Source organism: Danio rerio, chromosome 6 (genome assembly GCF_052040795.2).
Source record: "Danio rerio strain M-AB ecotype USA chromosome 6, GRCz13ab, whole genome shotgun sequence".
Lineage (NCBI taxonomy): Eukaryota > Metazoa > Chordata > Actinopteri > Cypriniformes > Danionidae > Danio > Danio rerio.
Genome location: NC_141026.1, coordinates 31237315 through 31256339, shown reverse-complemented (window position 1 = coordinate 31256339; position 19025 = coordinate 31237315). Strand labels below are relative to the sequence as shown.

The 19025-nt window shown below is 36.0% G+C and overlaps 2 protein-coding genes and 1 long non-coding RNA gene across 8 annotated transcripts in view; 2 read left to right on the top strand and 1 right to left on the bottom strand.

Moving 5' to 3' along the window:
* Nucleotides 1-18474, bottom strand: part of gb:ex154042 (expressed sequence EX154042) — a 69925-nt gene extending 51451 nt beyond the window's left edge. The window contains 6 exon segments of the mRNA XM_087257347.1: nt 16318-16383; nt 16385-16425; nt 16727-16805; nt 16952-17123; nt 18091-18184; nt 18324-18474. Coding sequence (XP_087113473.1) covers nt 16318-16383; nt 16385-16425; nt 16727-16805; nt 16952-17123; nt 18091-18184; nt 18324-18380 — 509 coding nt within the window. The 5' untranslated portion in view covers nt 18381-18474.
* Nucleotides 704-4918, top strand: LOC147843538 (uncharacterized). 4 transcript variants are annotated; one of them, XR_015493742.1, is made up of 6 exons: nt 704-757; nt 885-946; nt 1419-1485; nt 2293-2340; nt 2451-2566; nt 3158-4918. It is a non-coding gene; the product is annotated as an uncharacterized LOC147843538 (long non-coding RNA). The 4 variants fall into 4 exon arrangements; XR_015493740.1 differs by having other exon boundaries at nt 2288-2340; XR_015493743.1 differs by lacking the exon at nt 885-946.
* glmnb (glomulin, FKBP associated protein b) lies at nt 5588-16941 on the top strand. Of its 3 annotated transcripts, none has more exons than XM_087254804.1 (18): nt 5588-5866; nt 6118-6237; nt 10437-10547; nt 10629-10737; nt 10901-11156; nt 12534-12636; nt 12930-13108; nt 13443-13496; nt 13599-13629; nt 13713-13802; nt 14184-14225; nt 14321-14394; nt 14481-14565; nt 14660-14769; nt 15311-15368; nt 15465-15600; nt 15695-15786; nt 15875-16941. In XM_087254804.1, the coding sequence occupies exons 1-18, from the start codon at nt 5828-5830 to the stop codon at nt 15959-15961; spliced, it is 1776 nt and encodes a 591-aa protein (XP_087110930.1). In that variant the 5' UTR covers nt 5588-5827; the 3' UTR covers nt 15962-16941.
* Nucleotides 18475-19025: the final 551 nt, after the last annotated feature.

Sequence of the window (19025 nt, the reverse complement as noted above, 5' to 3'; positions counted from 1 at the left end):
GCAGCTGCTGCTTAAATCCTATTGCTCAAACGTGGTTTGTCTCCATACACCTGAAATCAGGGTCTACAATAGTTACCCACACTCTAAAAAATGCTGGGTTGGTTTTTTAACCCAAATGCTGGGTTGAGACTGCTGGGTAACAAAATTGGGTTGATTCAACCCAATTTGGGTTGAAAATCGATCTTTATCTATAACCCAGCAGTGCTGGGTTGGGAACGCGGACGTGAAAGAGAGCACGCACGTCACGTCAACATGCAGGGACATCAACGTGAGAAACCGCCATTTTCTTTGCGCTGTCTTTGAGGGGAAGCGAGTGAAATTCTGTGTGAGACGTAAGTTATTTAGTGTGTTTTTAACAATTTTCATAAGAAATAACACACTTAGTTTACTTAGTATAATATACACGCGCTTTTTTTTCTGTTTCTCCGCCTGATGGCCGACTTGTTGCTCCGCCTCACGCTGACCTGTGCTCGCCTTATGGCTGAACTGTTGCTCCGAGTCCGCCTGACGAGCCACCTGTTTCTCCGGATCTGTTTCTCCGCCTAACGGCGACGTGTTTCTCCGGACCTGTTTCTCCGCCTAACGGCGACCTGTTTCTCCGGACCTGTTTCTCCGCCTAACGCCCGAGCTGTTGCTCCGCCTAACTCCTGACCTGTGCTCGCCTCACGCCCGACATGTTGCTCCACCTCACGCCCAGCCTGTTGATCGGTGGACGGGTAAGCGCGCATGGCATCGGAAGGAGCTCGAAAAGTATAAGGTAACTAATGAAACTAACGTGAAGCATGTTTGATGACCACTTTATAAACACAACACCTAGGATAATTTAGGAGCTTTTTATTGTAATAAAATACCTTTTGAATGACACAGATTTTTATGTTGGCTAGGTGATGACAGTAAGTAACGTTACTGTGATTTGTGATCTTTCTGGGGTGTTAACTGTAAAGCAGTAAGTAGTATTTTTACTATTGTATTTCTTAAGTTTGTTCATGGATTTTTGTGACAATACTTTGATGCATAAGTGTTGAATTCAGCTTCTAACAATGTTTTTTTTTTATCAAAATATATACAATAATTGTCCTGCTCTGCATGTACATTTTGTTTAGCTGTACATCTGTACATTGAATAGCAAATGTTATTAATTTACTATGAGCATTTTACATTCTAGACGTGATTTGAGCTATCTTTAATTAATCCTGTATGTAAGGGTCGTTTCATGCTAACGGAAATGTCTGAGCTAAGACTAATTCCAACCTAATCATCTTCGACTGCAAAAAGAAAAAGTTTGACCACCGTTTTATGTGACACCCTGGATAATTATTATCATTTAGGAGTATTTTTGTGATATAGTGACTTTTGGCTAACATGATCTTTTTTTACTTAATTTTGCTTAAACGCTTTTATCTGTTATTCTTTTTCAGATGGATAATTGCGTGAAAATCAAACTAAAAGAATGCAATCTTGAGGAGTTAATCCCCACATTTGAAGGTATGTAATAATATTTTACTTGGTTCATTGTAATCATTAGGGCTGCCCTTGTCTAAACATTTGTCTGGTTGACTTGTGATGTTCATTTGAAGCATTAGTTGAATAATTACAGATTTATTAATAAACCATTTATTCATTAATTCATTTTCTTTTTGACTCAGTCCCTTTATTAATCTGGGGTCGCCACAGCGGAATGAACCGCCAACTTATCCAGCATATTTTTTACACAGCGGATTCATGCAGCATACATTGACTTTGCCAGTGTGGACTTTTTTTCTGCAACTAGTGGGTAGCACATTCGCCTCATAGCAACAAGGTCACTTGATCGATCCTTGGCTGGGTCAATAGGCCTTTCTGTGTGGAGTTTGCATGTTCTCCCCGTGTTCGCGTGGGTTTCCTCCAGGTGCCCCGGTTTCCAAAGACGTGGTAAAGGTGAATTAAGTAGACTAAATTGTCAATGGTGTATGTGTGTGAATGAGTATTTGTTTCCCAGTGATGGGTTGCAGCTGAAAGGGCATTCGCTGCATAAAACTTATGCTGGATATGTTGGTGGTTCATTCCATTGTGGTTACCCCAGATTAATAAAGCGACAAAGCTAAAAAGAAAATGAATGAATGAATGAATAATAAATTTTTAGTTGACTAATGGTTATTCAATTATTAGGGGGCAGCCCTAGTAATCATTAGCCACTTCAACACTTTAAACTGAGAGATTGAACTCTAATGCCAATTTGTTTTTGTCTGGTTATTTTTTAAAATCTGCTGTTCATGCAACCAGTGACATTCTCTTGTTTTATTTTTAGCACAGGAGCGAACCTTTCCTCGTTTTTAGGTCAATTTGAATACAATTCAGAGGGTAAGGATTCAATTAAAGGTTTCTCAATGCATAATGATGCATTTAATGCATAATGATTGTCTTAGTTATTTTATTAACAATCAAAATGTTATTTTTATGTTTGTTATTAGGGTGGCATGGGGGCGCAGTGGGTAGTGCTGTCGCCTCACAGCAAGATGGTCGCTGGTTTGAGCCTTGGATGGGTTTCCCCTCCACAGTCCAATGACATGCGGTGTAGCTGAATTGGGTAAGCTGAATTGTCCATAGTGTGTGTGTAAATGAGAGTGTGATGGGTTGCAGTTGAAAGGGCATCTGCTGCGTAAAACATAAAAAGATGTCACCCAAGATGTTCATGTCATTCTTTCTTCAGTCAGAAAGATTTTTTTTTTAGGAAAATATTTCAGCAATTTTATCCATCTTGGACTGAGATTGTGCCTCATTTTTGAAGTTTTTAAAGAAAATTTAAATGCGGCTTCAAATTATACAAATACGGTTGCAAACAGTCCCAGCTCAGGAAGAAGGGTCTTATCTATTCTCATTAAGAAAACACAATTAAATACTTAATAATTTCAAATGCTCATCTTGCCTTACTATTACTTATTAAAAAAAGTTCCTTAGGCAAACCTGTTGTTGCATTGTCATCTTCACTCGGGCCAAAAAATTGCAGCATGGTGCCATGGTCAGTGGTTAACTAATGCCAACACTGGCTGATAGCTTGGTGTGTTATGGCCTTAATTGCTTCTAAAGGTATTTTAGGTGTTCTAAAGTTAACTCTAAAGATATTTAACTTTTACACTTTTGAGTTTTTAATAAATCTTACTTCTATTTATTTTTTCAGATTGGGACCAATATTGCTGAGTATCTTCATCCATTGAATTCAAGAATCTATTGAGTTTCCTCATGTTCTCATCCTTGGAGACCACCACTTCTTTCAAGCCTTTGCTCACGTGCTGTGCTATTTATTATTGCAAAGTACATTACTTGCCAAAGTGGACGTTTGCTATAAAGCATTCTACATCTTTGGTGTGAACTACCCCAAGCAGTGTTCCCTGGTGTGGCAGACTGTGGTTTATGGACATCCTGGGGAGGAGACACTAGCAGTAAGGGTTCTGCTAGCATTAATTTTTGCTGACAAACAGTAATAATTAATACTGTGACCTCACTGCTTCCTTGGATTCTGTGTTCTTTACTTGTACTTTGGATTGTGGGGGAAAAGGAGCACCCAGAGAAAACCCACACGAACACGGGGAAAACATGCAAACTCCACACAGAAACACCAACTGACCCAGCTGAGGCTTAAACCACCGACCTTGTTGCTGTGAGGCAATCGTACTACCCACTGTGCCACCATGACACCCATTTCTAAAGAATAGTTTTAATAACTCATTTCTAATAACTGATTTCTTTTCTCTTTGCTATGATGACGGCACATAATAATGGACTCGATATTTTTTAAGACACTCTACACTGCAGTTACATTGCAACTAATGTTTCTTACAGACTCTTTTATATCTCAGGATTGATGTTTGCACATGATTGTTCGAGTAAAAGTTAAAAAAAGTTTTCCTATTTCAAATTTGTTTTAAAATGCTTCCATCCTCAGGTTTCATTTTAACTTTTATATCTGTTTTTTCTTCAAAACTGCATTTACATTGAACTTGATCATCCTTACTGATGATTGCTTTATATCTCATATATTGATGTTTGCACATAATTGTTAAAGGGAAAGTTATAAAATGTTTTCTTATTTTTTCTTAATATAAAATTTGTATTTTCTTAGTTTTTATTGTTTGTTTTGTTTTTTCAAGCTGTTTGATGCCTTTTCATTATTACTTTCACATATTTTTTTCTGCATTGCAGTTGATGATTTATATGAGAATATGTTGATGTTTGTGCTCAAATTACTTTCTGACTTCAGTCATTTAGATGCATTTTCATTATTACTTCCTTATACTATTGTTTTTCTCTACTCTGCAATAACATTGCAATTGACTTACTGATGATTCCTGATTTATAAATGATGCAAATGTTTTTGAATGTATTTCAAATATGCATTTTCTTAAGGTAATTTGTCTGATTTCAGTCTGATGCATTGTTACTGAACTTTAGTCAGTGTTTCTGTGATACAGTTTGATAAATTTTCACAGAAATCGTCTTAACCCTTTAACAACCCTTTCAAGAAAAAAAAATTGGATTGCATTTCTCAACTGCTAATGTCGCTATTGAACACAATCAGTACATTTTAACACATGTTATAATTTCTAAAATATCAACCTCTACCAAATGATTGATATGTATGTTTATGGTAAAAGTACCAGAATTATGAAAAATCTGAAAAATTATGTGTAAGACCAATTAAAAAAAAATATATATATATATATATATATATTTTTATATGTATATAAACATTTTGAACACTAAATCATCTTTTTTCTTATGACTTTAACAGTCATTATTTAAAACAGTAAAAACAAGGTCAACCATTTGGTAGAGCAGGCAGTCAAAGGGTTAATGCTGAGGTGCAGATGGGAAAAATCTCAAATTCATTTGGACACATTTTATCTTTTGTCATAAATAAAATTCCATTACTGAACAACTATGTATTGCTGTAGAATTGTTTTTATTTTAGTGATTTTAATCATCAGTTTCTAGATTAAATTTCTGACCCATTTTGGGTTACATTCAACCCAGCAGTGTAGTAATTTTTAACTAATAGTTGGGTTAAAATCACAACCCAGCATGCTGGGTTAAACTTGTAACCCAACTTGCTGGGTTAAAGTAACCCAGCGTTGGGTTTGTCCCTTTTTTACCCAGCGCTGGGTTACCAAAACAACCCAAATTGGGTTGTTTTCAACCCAGCAGTTTTTAGAGTGCATGAAGGGAGTCAAAGACATGGCTCATATCAGGTTACATGTCCATAGGAGCAATGCTGGACTTATTGGAGATTTATCTATGGACAGTACACACATGATTGCCAAAGATTAACTAAACGATTTCTGATGTGCTTTCAGTATTTCCATGGCGTGTTTAAATAACATCAGGGCTCATTCAAGAGCAGTCTGTTGGTTATTGCGGGTGAGCATGGTCTTCTGTGTGATCTGACAGTGAAATGTTTAATTAATTATAAATGGACCGTGCCTCTAAAAGTCAACTGAACAAACAGAACTGGTTTGGGTAAATACTAATTGACTGCAAAACATAATGAGAAATCTCATGACCAGGGCATTCGAGAGGGTTCTTTCTTGTCCCATCTATTTTAGATTGCTCCGTCTTAATCCTATTAGCAGACACTCAGCTGCAGTGCTTAGTAAGAGGTTTACAAAAGCTCCCTCTTGCTCGATTCTTTTCAAACACCCTGATCTCTGTTATAAAGCTAGCTATATTCTTTTGTGCTGATTTGTTTTATATTGCAGATGTCATTCAGATCTTCCGCAGAAAAGCCTAGTTTATAATCCTGACCTTGAAGTGTTGTTTGTATGGATTATTTTTGAAAAGACCAGATCTGACAATGGCAGTGAATCAACTAGAAGATGTAATTCAAAAATGGGTGAGGAAAATTAACTATTCGGTTTTATTTGTGTTTGTATTTATATGTAGTTAGACTTGATTATAATAGACTTGGTTATATATAATCATATATCTCATACCATTTATGTATATATCCCAATATGTATAACTTGTAATATTAGGGTAATATTATCTGGATTTTTTGTATATTTTTGTTTGTATTTGGAACCTAATTCAACATGTTTTTTTCTGTTTGTAAATCAATGACATAAAATCTATCCATGCTTTTAGAGAACAATTGAAGAGTTTAAACCAGAAGACCATGAACTCTTTCTAAATGCTGGCCATACTTGCATTGCCCAAGGTGATGGCACTCTACTACTGAACTTCATAAAAGACGAGGCAAATAAGGTAAACTTTAAAGGAATAACATTTATTTTTTTAACCAAAATGTAATCCTGTCATCATTTACTTACTCTCATGTCACTTTAAACCAGAAAGACCTCATCATCAGAACATAAATAATGAATCAAATGTGAGATTCTCTGTCTCAACTAAATGTTTTTCTCCTAAAACCGTGAAGCTTGAAAACATTCATAAAGAGATCAAAAAATAAATCTGAAGATACATGATTGCTGTAAATGATGAACAATTTTAATTTAGGATTTTGCTCAAATGTAAAGACTGATCAATGAACATATACAAAAGCTCAACAATACCTGGTTGGCATGCAAGAAGAAAACATGCTGGTTCTTACTGAAGTTAAACATGCTGGTGTAAAACAAAAGCATGAACCTCAGGTTTTTGAATGAATCAAAGTTGAGCTTCTGTGGACATATCTTTTTAAACAAATGCTGTACAATGTTTTTTCATTGAGTATTTATATATTATTAAAAACCTACATTAAATGTGTTCATCATATAAAGTGCTATTCACAAGAACTGGATTAAAACTCTTAAAGTTCTGATTTGTAGTGATGAAAACTTTTAAATCGAGGTCAAATCTCTGATTTGTGATTAAAATGTAGTTAATTTGTGTTCTGAAAATGAAGAAATTTGTTGAGTTTGGAATGACATAAATGTGTAATTCAACCTAGATCTTACTGTATTTCTCACTCATTTTACAATTGAATCCGCTATAGTATAGATAGCAGCTGCTTTCACAAGGTAATACTCATTTGCCATAAAATGACTGTAACAACTTTACATTACGTTAAATTTATGTTAAAGAATTCCATCAATAGGGTATATGCCGAAGCATGCTAATAGGACTTTAAATTTGCCAGTAACCCGGGTAAAGCGCTTCCGGTCAACTGGATGCCACTGCAAAAATTGGCGCATTTAAGGTCAGTTTTCTTTAAAATCAGCAATCTCCACTAGCTGAGTGATATCCGATATAAAGTGGGTCTCCGATTGTACAAGAAGCACTGCATTAAATAAAAATTTTCCCGCCATGTCTTTATAATATGAGGATTTATTTCACCCCAGTATATTCAATGGAGCTTCTGCGCTATCCTGCCGATTCTGACGGGTGCGTGCGAGTAAAAGGCTTTTTGTCTCGTTTTACGCTTGAGCAACTTAATGAATGCCAAAGTCAATTTAACTAAATGTATTTTGATTACATTACAACATCGATGTTGTAATAGAAACAGTATAAATTGGAAAAAAATTCACAATAACAGGTCATCGGAAGTTATGGAAAAACACTAACTCGGCAAATACCCTATTAACCGTTAATTCTTATTCCATCAATTCTATAAATTTACAGCTAACTTCTTATTCCTGGAAATTGCAGTCATTATAAAAAAGGCTGGTTCACACATTATCCTTTAATGGTAATTTTCCGGTAATTTTCCAGTAATCTTCTGAAAAAAGTCTATGGCTGTATTCAAAATTGCCACCAATTGCAGCGATTTGGTGTCTGAAATCAAAGTGGACAATGTGAAGTGAACTGAATCAACCCCACAATGCACACCGATAACAAGTCTACAAACCATGCACACTCAACAGCTAGAGAATCCCATTAATACACTGTAAGAGTTTGAGTGCAGAATGAATTTACGCATCTGACCACAAGATGGCATATGAAGCACCATCCTATCACTGGGGCCTCATGTACGAAGACTTGCGTTGAAATCATACTAAAACATTTTTACTGCGTACGCACATTTACAGCTTTGTGCGTAGGCAGCAAAAATTCAGATGTATGAAACACTGCGTACGCGGAATGCCACGCATATTCTCTTTGTACATTCGAATGAACGTGAAACTGAGCGCAACATGCACGAGCGCAAAACCCCTCCCTGCCTCCTCCCCCCTATGAATATACGCTAATGACTCTACTTTAGCAAAACCCAACAAAAAAAGCAATGGCAATACGGTGTGGGAGAGTTTAGTTGACGCAGTTAACACAGTTGGGTCTGAACATCGCACTGAGTGAATTAGAAAAGAAATAGTGCGATGTATAGGTGTAATATTTTATAGTGTCTTTGATATTGTGAGTGGCGTATCTCGTAAAACACACGGCAACATATTTTGACGCGTTCGAGTATGAACTCGGTTCGAATCCAGCATCTGATGAACTCATTCTTTTTTTTTTCCCCCGCTACATATCAGATTTTGCCTGCTCTTCATCACGAGGAAGACAAGTAGGAATCAATAATAAGTGTGTGCATCACATTTTATTTGCACATTTATTGAATGAAAATATTTCTGATTCACGTGTGCAAATTAGATCGCTACGATTACACTGGGAAAACTGGCGACAGCTCTCATACAGCTGCCATTGCACTGCTCAGACACTTTGTAGTGTGCAATTTAACACAACATCCTCTAGGAGTCGCCAATGAAAATAAAACAAACACACACAAGAAATGCACGTACGCCAGGCATGAAGTTGGCGTGGACCAGCGCACATTCCCATGGTTATTTTTATGTTAGTAAATCCAAACGTGAGCGCGAAATTTGGCGTACGCAAAGTTTTTGTGCGTACGCAGCATTGATACATGAGGCCCCTGGTTCTCCAGGTTGGGGGTTGAGCGTTGGGCTAACAACCCACCTCATAAAAACTAGATATATAAAAACCTAATATTGTGCGGCTAAATATCAACTTTGATTTAAATGGCCCTGGGAGTTAAGTTGTATGCATGGCTATTGTTTCATTACTAATAGACAGCAGACAAAAATCTAATCCTTCTGAGGAACTTATCAAGCAGAAAATACAAACAAAGTGCTTGAATTCACTCAGTCCTTTCATTCACTCCTTCATGAAAACTATATATTTGGACTAATGTAAGGAATAGTAAATGAGGGTATAGGGGTGATTTCAGATACAGCATATGTGTTAAACGGGCTGTGTAATAATGATTGACCTATCACATGTTCATACTACAAATAAGGTTAAATTTATGGGTCTCTAAGACAAAGAAATGTGCCACAAGTACTGTACAGTATGTTACATCCTCGGCACATTTTTTTAATACCAATCCACTCAGAATAAGAGATGGTGATGGGTTATATTGTCAGTAAACTGCCACTTTGTCATTCTGCCTATCTGACAGGCCCGCTGACCTCTTGGTGTGGGAATGCAGTTTAACTGAGAACCAGTCAGATTTCCTGCTTTATTGAAAGCCCTCTTAGGAGCAACACTCCATTAAGTGCTGTTGATCTACCAGTTTCTTACACTGCTTGACTTATCCATATATGTAGCACACACACGCACACACACGCACACACGCACACACACACACACACACACACACACACACACACACACACACACACACACACACACACAAAGAAACATGCCATAGATATTTTGAAATAGCGTAAATGCAACAAATGCACCATCATTTCATTTAACTGATCTGAAAGTACACGGTCAGTGTCTTTAAAAAAGGGCAAACAGAGGACAATCCCAGCTTTTGTTGTTCTCGCCTTGACTAAAGCGGTCTCAAAAAAACACCCCAAACACACAGCAAAAAGCCTGACCAACATAATATCCGAATTACCAGAAGAAATATCTAGAGATCACCAGCTAAGGGCACTAAAAGCTACAAAGATTAACTGTCAAAGATTGCTCTCTGCTGCTTTAGTTTAACTGTAAAGGACTTAACCTGGAAAGATCAGAGTATTAATATATTCAATTTATATTTACCAATTACTATTTTTTATTCATATTAAAATACATGAATGCAAAGCACAACCCAACACGGTTCATTTAAACATTTTTTTTTCTATTTCAGTATCTAAATTTTAAAATTTAAACCTACACATTTCTTTCTTTCACAACAACAAACATATTACATTCTGAAACAAATTCACATTACTTTTATGAAGGCATACATATTAATCAACACAAATTTAGTAAATATAAGAGATATGGGGAAAAGGCAAAACATTTTACATTTATTAATATTATAAAATATTGCATAGCCATTTTTTAAAATTGGTTTTAAATCAGTTGCAATAATTTTGGAATGTTTAAATGTATGTTTTCCATGTTAGATTAAAAACTATATGCACTGTAATAATTAAAACAATAACAACACACACTCAAGAATATGTATTGTATGTAATGTAAAAAAAGTTAATCTAGAAATGTTTTCCCAGCACATAGTGAGGTCTATGGGCGGTGGTCTAGTGCCTGCACTGGTGAGTGAAGTGCTGAGAAATGGCCGCAGTGCTGTTCACTGTCAGGCTATCCTCAGTGAACTAGTACAGGTAAGAGGGAGACTTTACTTTAACATAGTACTAAACACTACTGTGAAATGATGGCTTATCTAAGTTTACATTTTATTGTAGATCTGCAGAGTGAAAGAAGTACTCAATACTTTACTTCAACAAGTGGATGATGCTGATCCGAATGCAATTGCGGACTCTATCATTGTTCTCATGCCTCCTATTCAGTCAGGTAATTGAACAACCTCAGTGAGCCCAAAGCCATAACCATTTTACAACCTGCAAACAACAATATTTTTTTTTGTTTCAACTTAAAATAAATGCCAAAACAAAAAGTCTCCCTCTACTGACACTACGAGCTGCAATAAACTCTTTTCTGTTTGTTCCTAATACAGTTCTATTGAGAATGAGCGAGTTGAAGGCCCCTGGATTGTCTATGGCCCTTGATTCACTTCAGAAACAGATTTCAAAGTTGCCTGTACCATACTCAAACAAACAGGAACAGGAAGATGTGTATGGGCTCTGCCGATGCTGCACTGCAGTACTGACCTTTATACAACCCTTCGTGCAGGAAGTCAAGAATCAAGACACAAACTCAGAGGCCACTAGTTTAAGAGCTGCTCTTCTAAAGTTGTATGTTTTTACTAATGTGTATGTGACAATACACATTGTTTTAAGAATTTTACTGAGATAATCAAACTGGTACATCTGTAAAGCAAGTTTTAAAGCTGGACAATTTGACAGTATGCCATCTTTCGACTTTAGCTGTACTCATATTGTTAACTTTAACTGTATTCATATTAGAAAATAAATTAGTGCAGCAGGTTCTTAAGATTATGTCTATATTTTCTCATGTCTGATGCCCAGCTATCAATATGCTCATGTGATCAAAACAGGACTTAGGGTGTATTCACACTTGTAGTTTGGTTCGGTTTTCTTGGTTCGTCTAGTCTGGACTCTGGACCAAAAATAAAAATAACACATTTAGTCTTGATCCACTTGGCATCCGTACCTACATTCTTAAGACCCAACTTAAGAATAAAGTGGTAATAAGCATTCTGTCTACTGTAGGCTTGCATCTCAATAACTCACAAACAGTCTCTGGTTCACTTAGATTAGGGGTCACCTAACTTGTTCCTGGAGGGCCAGTTTAGCTCCAACCCAGAAAACTCCTGAACAAGCTAATTAAGGCCTTACTACAGTATGTATGGACCCTTTCATGACTGTTATGATGTGTTTAACGAACATCTGCATCTTTAATCCTTTTTTAATATTTTACTTTTTAATATTTTAGTTTTTAATATTCCAACTTTGGAATAAAAAAAGTATGAACAATTATTTATTTACATATGTATTATATTACTGTTGCATCAAATTACAAAAAAAACTTTGTTCTTTCTTCTGGCTGCTGTTATCAGTCTCACATTTTTGTAGCTTTTTCTGGAATTCTTGAGTTTTTCATTAATTATTTGAGCAAATAGATTTGTAAATAATAATAATAATAATAATAATAATAACAATAATAATAATTGTACAATCCCAAGATCTGTGACATTTGGCTTAGACGTTTTTGCTCTGTTTTGCATTCTTATTCAATTAAATATGCACAGTTTGCAATCAGAAAACAATCCACCCAATCATAAAACCAGTGAGGTGACAGACACACTATTTCATCAGTTTCAGTTTGCAGATTTTTTTGTGGACCAGGGTTCAGATGACAGCATACGCTCATTGAAAGGAACAACGCTAACAGAGCAATCACACCAGAGTTTTTTTTTAACTGAACCAAACTTGCCAAGTGTGAACACACACATACATAATGTTCAGAATCAGCTTTGTTCCCAGTGGGTATCTTTATGAAGAAATAGTAAAATGTAAATCAGCAGTCAGCTGTCACAGAGTCTGATGTACACCAATCATTTTCTTAACCCTAACTTTTTTTCATCCCTTTGTAGATTTTAAGCATGTGATCTCAATCAGTATTGTTCCAAATTCTTCAAAATGTTTTTTCTGTTTATAATGGCTCAGTTGCATGAACAGTCTAAGGGAACCCCTCCTCCAAGCTCAACTGGACAGAGAGGGCAACAAAACAGAAATTTTGCCACTGTGGAATTTTGCAGCAGAAATAATGGTAATATCTCTCACATCTTGTTCACCACAAGGTTTAGACCACAGGTGTCAAACTCAGTTCCAAAAGGGCCGCAGCTCTGCACAGTTTTGTTCCAACCCTAATTAAACACACCTGATCAAACTAATTAAGTCCTTCAGGCTTGTTTGAAATCTACAGGTAAGTGTGTTGGAGCAGGGTTGGAACTAAACTGTGCAGTGCTTTGGCCCTCCAGGAATTGAGTTTGACACCCCTGGCTTAGACAATGATTTTTGAGGAAAAAAAGAATTTTAAGTGATTTTGTGCCTCTAATACAGGCAATCCTAGTAGTGATCCAAGAATCTCTACCAAAAATCCTGTTCTACCATCCTGTGAGGGGAAAAGAGGACGACATACTAGAGAAACAAGCCTGCCATCCAAATGAATCAAAAGCTTGCATTGCTTACTTGCTGTTTGTCCAACTTATTGCCATAGATGTTTTCCCTGCAGTTTTTAGGTAAGTTGCAGTTAGACCTCAAGTCTCTAAAACATGTTTTTCTTTCCTCTCACTATGTGTTTACCCGACTCAAAGACAGTGTGAACAGTTAAGGCCACAAATCTCTTGGGCTTTCAAAAACAGTTCAAATCCCCATCACCGTTGTACAGTTGAAAATCTTGTTTTGCGCTCAAAGGCTTTCAGATATACCAAAAGGATTTAGAGCCTTCTGCAAACTTTTTATTGTACTTTATTTTTTGTAGCACTGTATTTATTAATGCAGGTTGCACAACTAATGTATTTGTAATACATGTATTTATAACATCTAATTATTTTATTTGACATTTTATTTCAGCCCTGTTTTTGTACTCCAGTGTAATATGGAATACATCAATCTTCTGTTGAGTAGGTGTGTAAACCATGCAGTTTGTATAATTTTTTTAGAAAATATTTCTGAACATAGTGTGCACTTCTTGTCTGACTTCCCATCCTGATTTTTATCTCTATACAGAAAAGATGAATCATGGATTTTGAAAGGACTGGTAGAGTAAACGTCAATCAAAATGTTGAATATTACTTTTATTATATTGCAATTGTTTAAGTACTAATTTGCTTCTTTTAAAAGGACTTACATGTTAAAAGTTTGGAAAGAATAACAGCCTGCAGTCTCCCAGTGGAGCTCTTAGACCTGAAACCATTCCATGAGGTTCCGCAGGTTTGCAACACTTGTTTTCATTCATTTTCTTGTTGGCTTAGTCCCTTTATTAATCCGGGGTCGCCACAGCGGAATGAACCGAAAACTTATCCAGCAAGTTTTTACGCAGCGGATGCCCTTCCAGCCACAACCCATCTCTGGAAAAAACACGAACAAAAATACTTTGGTGTTTTAAAAAAGCTGATAAATTGATCACACTCTATTTACTTTATGTTCCTGAATGGGGTTAACTCTGCAATAATGTTCTTTTGTTTGCGTAGCTATATTTGCCACATCAATAAATAGTCAAATATAAAATACTAATTTGCATTGAACTTGAAAGTAACACAACTCAGAATATTGTGACAAACCAAAGTAAAATTCTTGTTCTTTTGTTCACAGAGCTTAATTAAAATTATGATTGAATGTCCTATCCAGCATTTGGTAAGTACACGGTTTCTATACACATGAGACATGGTTTACTTTTACTGGTAAATCTGATCTTTGAGAAGAAGAGCAAGCGTTATGTTTTTATTCAGAGAGGAAGAAGCCTTGTGGTGTTCCAGCTCTTTATAGAGAAGCTTAATGGTGAAGCAAAGCACAAATTTTTCAGGTATGGTATTTGAAAAGTATATGTTTATGTCGAACATCCCTGGATAGATATTAACTGTTGTTTCTTTCCTTTTTGAATGCTCTAAGGCGCATAATAAAAACTAGCCATCATGCAGGTGTAGAAAGTACCATCCTCAAAAACATAAAAAATCAAGTGGAACAAACCAGAAAGGTAGTGCACAGTGAATAAAATGAGTTATAAATCATGTTAAACTGTCGACTTGTTCATGTAACTGATGCTAGAAATGTTTCTTTTGCTATTAAAGTCAGTCTACCAAGATGGCTGGTTTGAGGGGACTCGGCTTATCTCACTGCTCAGAGACACTATCTGTCTCCCACAGGGCCACGAAACTGACTTGCTACATGGAATGGACAGGTAAACCAAACCAGTTATTCACAAAGAGCTTTTAGTAAATGAAAACAATTGCCTGACAGGTCACTAAATGCACATAACTACATCTTGATAGATCTAATCAACTTTCATATCAACAAATCATTGACATGAATCGTAACCCAAGTACAGACTCTACGTATGGCAGCTGTCTCTGTTTTAAATGTTAGATCTCCTACCAACTAGATACAATCCATCCCTATCCATCATTTATTTATGAGTGTAGTCCAGGTTTACTGCCATGATCCCACAATACAGAACAGATGGTGAGCACTGCCATATTTTGAGCCAGATCCTGTGTCATTCCTAAAATGATACTACAACCTGAGTGATTGACATACCTCGTCTGGATAATCTGTCCCTGATAAATTACATAGGCCTTGCTTCACCCTGCTGATGTGCATATGATAAAACAGAATACGCACCTGTGCAACTCTTTCTCTGTCAAGCATTGACAACAAGCTATACAGATATTTTAACACAATTATTTTGTTAATAAATTCTTTTTTCTTAATTGTTTTTAAAGGGTCATGGAGTCTCTAAATCTTCTGCGGTATTTACTGATACAGAAAAGAGGAATTTCTGTAAGGCTTTTACAAACTAATTTGCAAAATAATCATATTTTTTAGCTATACCTTTTCTACGTTTTTTTTTAATAAGAGTGTCTCTGTTTATTTCAGACTGGAGAGTGGACAGACCTGTGCCATATTGCTGAGACGTACACAAAATTACTACGTGTTTGTCTAAGCATGTCAAAATCATACTATGGAACTGAGTTAAAAAGACTTCGAGAAAACAAAAAGATTAAGGCTAAAGGTAACACATATGTTGTGCTTGGTCCTTTAAAAAGACAGTTGTTGCAGTTTTAAAAATGGAATTTGATCTGCAGTAACATTTTTGCTTCCAACAGAATTCAAAGAGGCATCTGGAAAGAGATCAGTTCAGAGCTTGATTGTGAAAACGGAGACGCTTGGTAGCATGCCACCTGAGGCACAGGATAAGGTTAGATCATCATCTGTAGGTGTACCACTGATCTAATTTCAGTTTAAAAACAATGTGTCATATATAACACTAAATATATTATTTGCAGGTCTTGCAGTGCGCCCTGGTCACATGTGACTTAATGGAAAGTCTTGTAGTCCGGATTGAAGAGATCATTGAGGAGAGTCAAAAATGAAGTACTGCGCACATTTACTGCAATCCTAACCTAATTTCTTTCTATCTTTCCCCTATATCATGTAGTATTTTGCAATGATAGAAAACAAAGTTACCATAGCAGTATTTTCAATATTTTTAAGCCATTTCTACAAAAAATAATAATAATTATTCTCATTTGAAATAAAAGGTGGACAATTTTTCCTGACAAACTGTTTGCTTTGCTCTTTGTGGTTTATGAATTATTTTTTAAAGAAAATATTTATGCAAGAAACTGAATAAAGACTCAACAATTGGCACTGCACAGTATGAAACAATACTGACATCTGCTGTTACATTTAAGTATAGCAAGCAAGAAGATATTGAGGTGAATCTCACTTGAACTGCATATCCTGAAGCATTCCCCAAACTGGGCTATGATCTGCGATGAGAGTACAAGCCAGACATCTGATCTCTGAAATTTTCCACAGTAGGTTTACTCGTGGCCTGAAATAAAAAGGCCATTTAATCTTTTGTGGGTACCATCTTAATATACTTCTTACATGTGCTTTTACTTCTGCGGGCATCATGTTCTTTACTTCTTATATGTGCTATGCTTCTACTGTGCGTCTATAATAAGAACAGCCCTTGATGTAAAATTTGAGTTAACCCTAAGAACTCATACATTTAAATTTTTATAAATTTATAAATTCGAATTAAAACACTACAGGAGAAGTATGACAGTTAACCAAAAATAAACAACAAATCCTTCACTCAAACTAAAGTGTACTACAGTATCACAACAAACCTTAGCGATGATCAGCATTCCATTCACTACTTCAGCAGTACTATGCACGGGAATGACTTTGAGGTTACAGCCAAGAAATCTGTTGCAAAAAAATCTAATATCAGAAAATGAAGCTTAGAAAACTACTGTGATTCAATTTCCAGATGCCCTGTCTAGAGCACTGCCTTTTTAGTATAGCTTGCTTACAAAATAAAGTTTTGCATTTGTGTTTTTCATCTCATGTACCTGTTCTGCACCAGTGATATAATCTCCCACTCTTTTTTTCCGTAAACTGGGGCTTGAAGCAGAAGAAAACTGTTTCTGTGGATCTGCACAAATCTTTCCATTCTCTCAAATGGTTCTACATTTTCAAGCTTAGCTGGAAACTCTTCAGGTGTCACAAGCAAGAAAGCTGTACCTGCGCAATAAAAAAGTCAAGAAAATGTAATGAGGGTCCACTGTATTTTAAACCCCTGTCCTACTGTCCATTTTGCTAATCGACTTTTGTTTTCTAACAAACTCAAAAGACCCTTTGATGCAATGTTTCTGTTCTCAGTACTGTTGTCCACCAGAAGCCACCTGAAGTTCTCAGTGGATCCCTAGCCTGTCAAAATAGAGATCTGTAGGCAATTGACATTGGGCCAACACAGTCTGCATTTTTGTCAAACAGCAAAATATAAGTAAATGTACATTTGACTGCAGTTAGGTAAAATAAAGGGCAGTTTGATGTCCTTAACTACACAGACTTCTCACAGATTAGTTCGGTTTTAGGGTGACGGTTTTGGTATGAGATTCAGTAAAATATATCTATAAATACAATCAATAACACTGATGTATATAATTTTTACTTTATAAATTAAACAATGATAAACATGATTGAGTTTTATAGCTATTCAGCCAAGAGCAGAGTACTTTAATGTATTTAAAAAAACTGCCCTAGCAAAGCCTAAGTCCCCATGTGTATGTGGGAGTTACTTTACTGACCAAAGAAAGTTTTATGAACATGAATTGACACCCTGTTTCAGTCATAACCCGTACATAGCAGTAGTAATAATTTATTTTATCATAAGTAATTGGTGATAGACTTCTTTAAAACACGAGTAACGCTTTTTTGAAGATGATGATGTTCTCTCCTTCGGGTTCAGTTTTTAGTTACGGCGCAGTTCGTTGCGCCCTCTGCTGATATAAGAGAAGACAGGCACTACTAGACTATTATTATGATAATCAGGAGATAAATGGCGGTCAGGCGGTTTTAAACGTACTTTAAAACACGATTAAACTGTTACTGGGATGAACAGTTTTTATAAGCGGGATGAAAATGCAGAAAACACCGTCTAAAAAGGGACCAAATTAGTTGAAAAAAATATAACGCCTTTACAAGTTACCTGACAAGGGGAAAACGAAGGAAGAGTCCAGAATGCTATCTGATCGGCGAATCCTGTGCTGCTGTGCTAAAAGCAGCCGTGAAGCCTCATCACACTGTAAAGACATTACGAAATAGAATAAAACATTTAAATACATCATGGATAAATCGGTCAACATTTGAGTAAATCCCTTAAATGGGATGTACGGCAAGCCATACATTCAGTAATGATTAACAATATTATTGAAAATGAACCTGCGAAGAGGAGCTGATTATAACTGTTGTTTTCCAAGATGTATTATCGCTGGCCATTTCCGATAATTTGGGCTGATTTTAAGCTAACTGTCAACTGAAGCAAACGATGGAAAGGGCGGGCAGTGTTGTATCGAAATCTGACTCCTTGGACAAATCTAGGGAAGTCGATTCCTCGACTCTCAATGGACCCACTACCGGAATCGACTCCAAGACAGGAATCGACTCCCAGAGTCGAGTGTTTTTTTTTATTTTTTGTTTTTTTTATACAAATCCTCTTGAATGAAGCAGTTACAATTTACAGTTATAATGCTCATTCCCGAGCATAATGAACACCATAGGCTTTTGAATTCACAAATTTTACGGTTTTGCTTTTGAATTTCGCGACGACGTAATATTAAAATAGTACGTGCTGCGCGATGAAGTTTATTCATTTTCTTTTCGGCTTAGTCCCTTTATTAATCCAGGGTCGCCACAGTGGAATAAACCGCCAATTTATCTAGCACATTTTTACACAGTGGATGCCCTTCCAGCTGCAACCCATCTCTGGGAATAATAAACTCATTAATCTTCATTAATTTTAGACATGGCATATACCGTATGATGAACAATACAAGCATGTAAAAAGTTATTTATACAGTATATATATATATATATATATATATATATATATATATATATATATATATATATGAAAAGTGTTTT